Source organism: Littorina saxatilis, linkage group LG7, assembly GCF_037325665.1.
Source record: "Littorina saxatilis isolate snail1 linkage group LG7, US_GU_Lsax_2.0, whole genome shotgun sequence".
NCBI classification, from domain to species: domain Eukaryota; kingdom Metazoa; phylum Mollusca; class Gastropoda; order Littorinimorpha; family Littorinidae; genus Littorina; species Littorina saxatilis.
In genome coordinates, this window is record NC_090251.1 from 21200813 (window position 1) to 21209947 (window position 9135).

Consider the following 9135-nt stretch of genomic DNA (forward strand, 5'->3'; position numbering starts at 1 on the left):
CCCACCCCCACCCCCCTACTTACTCACGCAAGCTGTGATGGGAATTTGAGTATTTGGCGCAACACGCAGAAATATCTTGAGCGCTGTCTGGAACCCATAACATCCCCAATTTCTTTCCCGCTGTTACGAAAAATGCAAGGAGTGTTTTGAAAGTCTCCTTCCCACCACCCCCTCACGCACATCAGGGAAAAACACTACGAGACCCGTGATGTATGGGTGAGCATGCATTAGCGCCTTTCTCTGGCAGACAGTTTCTGGCTTCTTTTTTGTTAGCCCCCCCCCCCCCCCCCCATTTCCCCGTGTAGTGTCTGTTTGAGCATCAACTCACGTCTAGTCTGCATGCTCAGTTGTGCTCCACAGGCGTGAGGTGCCGAAGAAGTGTGTTTTGCTGCAAGTCACTGCACCGTCGTAATCAGTGCATCACCCACATCATGATAGGAAAGGCAGCTGCCAAAAGACCAGAGCCTCTGTTTGTCTAGTCTAGACGGGTCTTGTTGTGTGTTGAGAAAAAGTTGTGCTGTGAAGTTGGCGTGGAATTGTCTGATTGGGAGAGTGTTGTGTACCTCAAAACAAGTTCCGCGTATTCGAAGCATGGTACTGTGAAGTCAAGGACGCCGTTTTGGGACTCGAAGGCCTTGTTATGAACGAATGAGTGAGTCAGAACTGACACAAAACAGAGCTTTTGTTGATTTGAACAGGTTGAAGCCAAGGCCTCTCTACTAGTCCCAGATAAAGAGCCAACCAATCATATAGCTTTCCAGCGGCTTCATTTCAAAAAATTAAATTTTGTGCAGTTCGATTGGATTATCAGTGTTGCTGCCTATAACTCAGTTTAATCAAGCGTTAATATGACCTACCGCTTAAATTACCCAAATCTTCTTGTCTCACAAAGTCAGTATGGCGCCGCTTAAATGAAATTGTATTCGTCCATGTCAGCGTCTGAAACTGAAACCGTGCTTCCAGTGAAGTTCGGAACAGCCAGCTGGTGCCACGGTCTTTCAGTGTTCACTCACCAGGACACAAACTTAACTTGAAAAGTCAAGTCAATAACGTAAGCATTTAAGCTTTCAAAGCCGCAGAATATCCTGCTTCATATCTTCTGCATAGGTTGTGCATTATGTTATCGCTTTACGGTTGTCAGTCAGGTTGTTTTCTTCGTCAGTAACTTTTATTTTTATTTTTAATGTTAATCAAAGTCTTTCTATAAGAGCTGTAACTTATAGAAAGTGAGACATACTACTCACCAAAACAGTTAAGCCACCACTAGTATGTTGGACCTTGTGTCTGTTTCTTTACCAAAGCCACACTGACTGACTATCGTCGTTCCGGCTTCAGGTCACACCCGGCTGTCAACCTGTTTCATCACCTGAGTCCCGATAGAAGAACCGTATAACTGCCGGGCTAACTGGCCAGCAGACTGACAATGACGACCACAGGGAAAAAGGTCTTGGTCATCGTGGCCATTGTGGTGGCCGTAGTGTGTTTTGTGACGGGTCTTCTGATTGGATGGTTTCTGCTGGACGACCTTATGGCGGCGTCAGAGACGACGTCAAACAGTACCGTGACGTCAGCACAACGGACCTCTCCTGAGGCTGCAGAAGACCTCATGGTCAGTGCTAAGCTGATGGAGGAAATCCAGGCCAGCCACATAGAACAGCATCTCAGGTGAGTGTTGCATGCAGGTCTGCCTTGCAGCCTGCAGCTAGGATACAAAAATGAGTCATCAGTCACAGAAGTTGTGCCACAGTGCAAGCATTCTTTGTCAGTAGGAACATGTATTGCGCACAGGCAATTTGTCTTCGATGGTTGCCTACACTGAGAACTGAGGCGCATTGTGTGGTTTCAAACACACACACGCACGCACCCTCACACACACACCGCACGCACACGCTCACACACACACACACACACACACACACACACACACACACACACACAGAAACAAAGCACAAACGGATTTCATTTTTGGCTCACGTAAGTGTAGCCTATGCGATCGTAACTTTGTCTGTCTGTGCGTGCGTGCGTATGTGCGTAGTGCGTGCGTGCGTATGTGCGTATGTGCGTGCGTGCGTGCGTGCGTGTGTATGTCTGTGATAGAAACTTTAACATTTCCGAGTCTATGGATTACGTCAGTCTCGGTCAAAAGTGTTCGACGTGTGTGATAGAAACTATTTGAAGACGTCACATTATGACGTAAGAGGGTTAGACGTCACGCAAAGGAATTACTGAAAGTCTCGGTCATTGTTATTGTGAGCGGGCCGAGACTACTTGGCAGATCCAGGGTCTCGCTTTCTTGCACAGTTTCACCTATGCTTACTGTGTGTGTGTGTGTGTGTGTGTGTGTGTGTGTGTGTGTGTGTGTGTGTGTGTGTGTGTGTGTGTGTGTGTGTGTATGTGTGACGGAGTGATTGAGTTTGTGTTACTGTTTGTCGATTTCTTACGTGAGCCTTGAAGGCTTCGCCTCTTGTTCTTTGTTTTTTGAGTGTACTCGCTGAGCTGTTCGACAGATCATCAATATTGTTATTACACCTAGTACCTATAGGTGCTTGTATCATAATTTTTATTTACACACACTTGCTTGCATGTGATGAGCGGTTTTGCATGCACAGTACGCGGCGTGGCAATAGCACAGCCGTGATCATTTGGCTTTTCTGACTACCATTATACATACCTATATTACTTATTAGAACAAGAAATAATAGTTTGCTCTGTGTATTATCGCATCATCCTCGCCCTTTCCACTGCATCAACTCAGTCGTCTCGATTTGTACACCCCAGTATATTCGGGGTTGTATATATGTTTCACTCTGTCTGTTTGTTTGCCTGTCTGTTTGTTTGTTTGTCTCTGCAGTGTTTATGGATCAATTGAGCTTACATTTAGTGTGTAGCTTGGAAGTTCCCTACACACGTTCGTAGCCAAAAAGAGGTTCCTATATATACCTTTAGCGAAAGAGGAGATATAAAACCTTTCAACAGTTTCCACAGACGTTTTCAATTGAGATTTAGGCCCACGTCTTGATTTGAATCCCTGCATTACGTTCACAGCTTGCAAGAGGTCAGGATCTTCCACGGCTATTTGAAGGCGGTCTCTTTCAAGTCAATGCTCTCTCTCTCTCTCTCTCTCTCTCTCTCTCTCTCTCTCTCTCTCTCTCTCTCTCTCTCTCTCTAAGTTTTGTATCAAAAGTGCGTGGGACTTTTATCTCTCTCTCTCTCTTTCTTTCTCTCTCTCTCTTGCTAAGACCTCCCTGTCTCTGTCTGCCTGTCTGTCTGCCTGTCTGTCTGTCTGCCTGTCTGTCTGTCTGCCCGGCCCTCCCTGCGTTTCATTCTCTGCATAGTTGGTGTAATTACTTAAGTAGCATAGGGCCTATAGTTTTTGTTAACACAAACCAATTTTGGAATTCTAGAACATGGGGAACGGGGATGCCCTGACCTCGTTTCAGTTCAGCACTTGTTGTTATTTATATTTTTTTTGCGTCAGTTACAATTGAACTCTAAGGTTTAAAAAAAAAAGTATTTAAATTTGTATTTTGTTGTTTATATTTGTGTACGTCCGCTTTTTTGTGTGAACGTTTTTGACGAGTAACCGATTGTCCGGCTTTACTCGAATAATGAAAGAGTCAGAGTGAGTCCGTGAAATAGGTTTATTAGTCTTTCCAGATTACGTTCTCGACAGTGTTATCCTCTCGTCACGTTAGTCCGGCACGGAAGGGTACTCTGCTCTTTCACCCCTCCACCTCCAATCTCTGCCGAGCTTTACCTAACAGCGCATGGAAGTCATGATGGGTTCTTCACGACAGAAAGCAAATGCCAAAACACACTTTTTGGCAAGGTACTAGCTATTGTCCGTCCCAAGACACAAAGGTTGCTGGAGGCAGCACCGACTATTGCGATGCCGCGTCGTGTGTTCTGGGTGTCAGTGCGGCGTGTTTTGCAGCCGTCTGCCTGGCGTTCGGTTCCTCCCTTACCCTACATACCAAATCAAATCAAATCAAATTTTACGAGAGTTGTTGCATTTGCGTTAAAGACGTATATATATATATACACGGGCATTCACAAAAAGTGAGAAAAAACAAACAACTGAAAACTAATTTGCTGTGATACCAGCAAACTGACAAACACTGACAGACACGCAGACCATTTTTGCAGATCAATGCGGACGAAAACTCGGCCAGAACCGGAGAATCGTCTATTCAGCCGTGTCTAGTTTTGAAGTGTGGTGCTCTCACGTTCGGAGGGGGAAATGGTGGGGGGGGGGGGGGGGGGGCTGTGTGGTTGCAGCACACTTTTTGTATGTGCAGTTTACACGCTCGGTAGAAATATTGTGTAAGATAACACACCTTTTCTCTTGTCAACTGACAATCCGTGTATAACCCCGTTCTGACCCCTACCTGGAAGTGTCCCCCGGGGAACAATTTTGGGTTACTAAAGCGTTCACCGGAGGACCATCTGCGGACAGTTTGGGACACCAAAGTGCCTCCCAGGGGGTCCGACTCTCTCGATCTCTCTCTCTCTCTCTCTCTCTCTCTCTCTCTCTCTTTGTGTCCGTTCTTTGTGCGCATAATTCAACATTCCCATTGTGTAGTGTATTTGCGCTTATCTGTTCGTTTGCCTCTGACTGTATGCATGTCTGTTTGCTTTGCTATTACATACATATATTGACTGTATAACTAAATTATATGAGTACAGTATTACCATATTTGCATTTGTGTTCCATAATTAATTCGGACAGGCGGTAAAGCTTCTATTCTTATGTAAGCCTATTAAAGATCAACCAATCGTTCTCTCTGTCTCTGTCTCAGTCTCGGTCTCTCTCTCTCGGCGTAATTTGGTCTCCTTCTTTCCACCCATTCTTCTTCCCCGGCATCTGTTTGCTTGTCAGTCTGCTTTTACTCCCCCCCCCCCCCCCCCCCCCCCCCCCCCCCCCCCCCCGCATTATCTTTTTTACCACCAATTTCTTTGGAGTGTCTTAGACATCAGTGCGACACGGAGAGGAAGCGGAAAGCGAACATTAATGGACATAGGAAAACAGACGGGGATGGGTCCAGGAGAAGGAACAAGTCGTGAAGCGATATAAACACATTTAGTCAATCTGTAGGCATCAAACCAAAAGCTCAACACCAAAAACCAGTCACCGCCGAGACTACATTCAGATAGTCTCGGCTAAACTTCCCCGAACACCGAGACGGGTCACGCTCGTCTCGGCCAAGCATGCGAACATTATACTCGTCACACGTTATTTAATTCTGATCGCGTTTATCAAGTAAATATAACATAATCTATTTATTTTTAAATTCAAAAGAAAACGAGGAATGCAATGCAATCATTTGTTTTAATCTGTAAGTGACAAATCGTTTTTAATGACAACTTTAATGAGCAAACTATTGAACTAATTAAATAATGTTTAAGCTTCTGAGCTGAAATGAAATACCAAAAAGTCCGGACTAAGTCAAAAATTGCTTAACCAAAATGTCAATCAATTTGGTTAAAGAAATGAGGGCGTGACAGTGCTGCCTCAACAATCACAAAAGCCGGATATGACGTCATCAAAGACATGTATCGAAAAAACGAAAAAAAACGTGTGGGGATATTATACCCAGGAACTCATTCTGATTAGTCATCGCTCAACGGCTATCGCCAGTTATCTCTCTGACCGGGCGCTACAGTCGTACGCGAATCTATCAAAATAAGAATACAGAGTTATCTCCCATATGTTTTTCGCGAGTACTGATCTAAATTTGAGATCAGTGTTCGCGAGACGAAAATGATTGCAGATTGGCCGACTTCGACAGTGATCTCCGTTCTGTTCTTCACAGTTATGATAAAGACATCGTTCTAAGGTCAAAACAAGTCGAAATTTTGGGACTGCTGCCGGAAGGAGACCGTAATCACTGTCAACTGGTTACAGAAAAAATCGTCTGCTCCAGTGAGCGCCGAAACCAAACGGTTGATTATCACGTGACACTTTTGCCATATTTAGAGTTGTTTGCACAGTAAATACAGCCGCGAAAAATAGCTCGCTTGAAACTGTCTTACATATCAATTCCTTTGTAATTTAAAAATTACAAAACACCATGAAAAATCATTATCGACGATCGCGAATCTGCTTATATCAATAATACATTACAAAAAGCTCTAAATATGTAAACAAAAATCGGTTTCCTTGCCAGACAAGGAAACTCAAGGCATCCTGTCAGGGAGAGAATGAGCTGAACTCATTTTGACCTGAGGTCAGGATGCCCAGGAACTCTAATGTCAAGTTTCATGTAGATCGGTACAGTAGTTTTGTCTGAAACGCTCTACACACACACATACACACATACACCACGACCCTCGTCTCGATTCCCCCTCTATGTTAAAACATTTAAAAATCTAAACAACGAAGTGACTGTGGTAAGATGAACAAAGTTAAAAAACAAAGGAATACTGTACTCACCGTCTGCGTCTGCTTTTTGTTGTCTTTTGTGTTCTTGTTTTTCCTGATGAAGCTTCCATAAGCGAAGATTCGTACCGTCTTGTCTCGTTCTTGTATCGGTGAGTATAGTATTCCTTTGTTTTTTTAAACTTTTTAAATGTTAAAGAACAAGTCGCGTAAGGCGAAAATACAACATTTAGTCAAGCTGTCGTACTCACAGAATGTAACTGAGCGCACTGCATTTTTGTCACCAAGACCGTAACAATACTCGTAGCATCGTCAGTCCACCGCTCGTGGCAAAGGCAGTGACATTGACTAGCCAGAATAGCGCGGTAGTGGTTGCACTAAACAGAATAGCACGCTTTTCTGTATATCTATTCTTTTTTTTTTAACTTTCTGACCTTGTTTTTAATTCAAATATATCATATCTATATGGTTTTGGAATCAGGAACCAACAAGGAAAAAGATGAAATTGTCTTTTAAATCGATTCCGGACATCTAATTTTAATCATAATTGTCATATATTTAATTTTCAGAGCTGGTATTTAATCTAAAAAAAACAATTTTAATTACAATTTTCAGATTTTTAATGAGCAAACTGATTAATTAATTTTTAAGCCTCCAAGCTGAAATGCAATACCAAAGTCCGGCTTTTGTCGAAGAATGCTTGACCAAAATATCAATCTATTTGATCGAAAAATAAGGGCGTGACAATGCGGCCTCAACTTTTACAAAAAGCCGGATATGTCATCAAAGACATTTATCCAAAAAAAGATAATACATTATCCGGGGATATCATTCTCAGGAACCCTCATGTAAAGTTTCATGACGATCAGTCCAGTAGTATACTCTGAATCGTTCTACACACACACACGCAGACACACACACACACATACAAACAGCACGACCCTCGTCTTGATTCCTCCTCTATGTTAAAACATTTAGTCAAAACTTGACTAACTGTAAAAAAAAAAAAAAGGGGGGGGGGGGGGGGGGGGCGTTCATGTGCGTATCTCTGTGGTCTACGAGAATCTTCTTAAAGGGAGACATGGTTATGATTTTCGTCAATTGTTTCTTTCACGCCGGCTTTGTTTCTGTCTAAAACTGTATCAGCTGAGCATTCTCAAAGGTGCATTAGAACATATTATATATTTGTTGTGAAGGGAACCCCCAAATTGGCCGCAATTAAAAGGCGCCAAAAGACAGCTTCTTAAAATATTACTCTTTTGCACACTCGACAATTCAGTGGTTTGAAATCTAGTCAGCGCTGTTATCTTCACGAAAGAATGTATGCATTTTTTTTAAATTTTAATTTATTTTTGTATAGTTATTTTTTTTCAAAAGATTAAATTAGGTTGTAAAACAGACGGTTTTCACTTTTATAAGATTTAAAAGACAACCACAGCTGTTTTTAGTTATTAAAAAAAGATTCACAGGCTACTTTGACAACAACTACGTACATTCCAACTAACTCTGAAAATGTCTAAATTGTTTGTATCTCTTTTCAACAACAACACCAACAACAACAACAACAACAACAACAACAACAACAACAACAACAACAACAACAACAACAGACAACTCCCCCCTCCCCCCCCCCCCCCCTTCGGTCGATTTTTGTTGTTGCAAAGCCTGCACAGAATGACGAAGATATACATGTATCTTTTTTACATGTTCGGTAATGATGATTGAGAAAAACCAGCAAAGAAAACCACAAAAAGTAACAAGTCGCGTAAGGCGTAATTTATACATTGAGCAAAAACTTTCTTTAGAGGTCCTTGACATTTAGTCAAGCTGTCTAACTCAGAGAATGAAACTGAACGCACTGCATTTTTTCAACAAGACAAGTCAGGTTTGTCAATCCCTGCGAGAAGGAAATCGTTCACTTCACGTGCAAAACGAAGTGAAATTGACAAGCCAGAATAGCGCGGTAGCGTATTGCGCTAAGGAGGAAAACACGCTTTTTAATTTTCTGAGCTTGTTTTAAATACAAAATATCATATACATATGTTTTTGGAATCAGAAAATTATAAAGGATAAGATGAAATCATTTTCGGATCGATTTCTTAAATTCTAATCGTGGTACTAATTAAACCTATTTTCGTTATTTGTGAACACATCTTAAGAGTAAACATGACCTATGTATATATTTTCTGATTCAGAATTTGATGAAGAATACGATGCAATCAATTTTGAATCTCTTTGCGAAAATTTGATTTTAATGACAACTTTAATGAGCAAACTCATTAATTAATTTTTAAGCCTCCAAGCTGAAATGCAACACCAAAGTCCCGGCTTCGTCGAAGATTACTTGACCAAAATTTCAACCAATTTAGTTGAAAAATGAGGGCGTGACAGTGCCGCCTCAAGTTCCACTAAATGCCGGATATGACGTAATCGAAGAAATTTATCCGAGAAAAGAAAAAATGGTCTGGTACTCTCATGTGAAGTTTAATGAAGATATGTCCAGTAGTTTTCTCGGAACCGATCTACACACACACACACACACACACACACACACACACCACGACCCTCGTCTCGATTCCCCGTCTCTATGTTAAAACATTTAGTCATAACTTGACTAAATGTAACAAGTGGTACCATTGATACAATTCCTGTCCTATGCCGTACACATATATTGTAGACATCACTTTAACATGAAGTCAACCCAATCCCCAACCCCAACCTCTATCATACTCATTCAGAATGTCAGTTAATGTGGG

At 42.0% G+C, this 9135-nt stretch overlaps 1 protein-coding gene across 3 annotated transcripts in view; it reads left to right on the forward strand.

Annotated features, from left to right (window-relative positions):
* The first annotated feature begins 341 nt into the window (after window positions 1-341).
* Window positions 342-9135, forward strand: part of LOC138970889 (N-acetylated-alpha-linked acidic dipeptidase 2-like) — a 42618-nt gene continuing 33824 nt past the window's right edge. Inside the window, exons 1-2 of one of the 3 annotated variants that reach the window (XM_070343466.1) lie at window positions 342-652; window positions 1336-1665. In XM_070343466.1, the coding sequence (XP_070199567.1) occupies window positions 1424-1665 (242 nt within the window). In that variant the 5' untranslated portion in view covers window positions 342-652; window positions 1336-1423. Of the gene's footprint in view, window positions 1052-1301; window positions 1666-9135 lie in introns of all 3 variants that reach the window. The other 2 variants (XM_070343465.1, XM_070343464.1) reach the window with 2 other exon arrangements.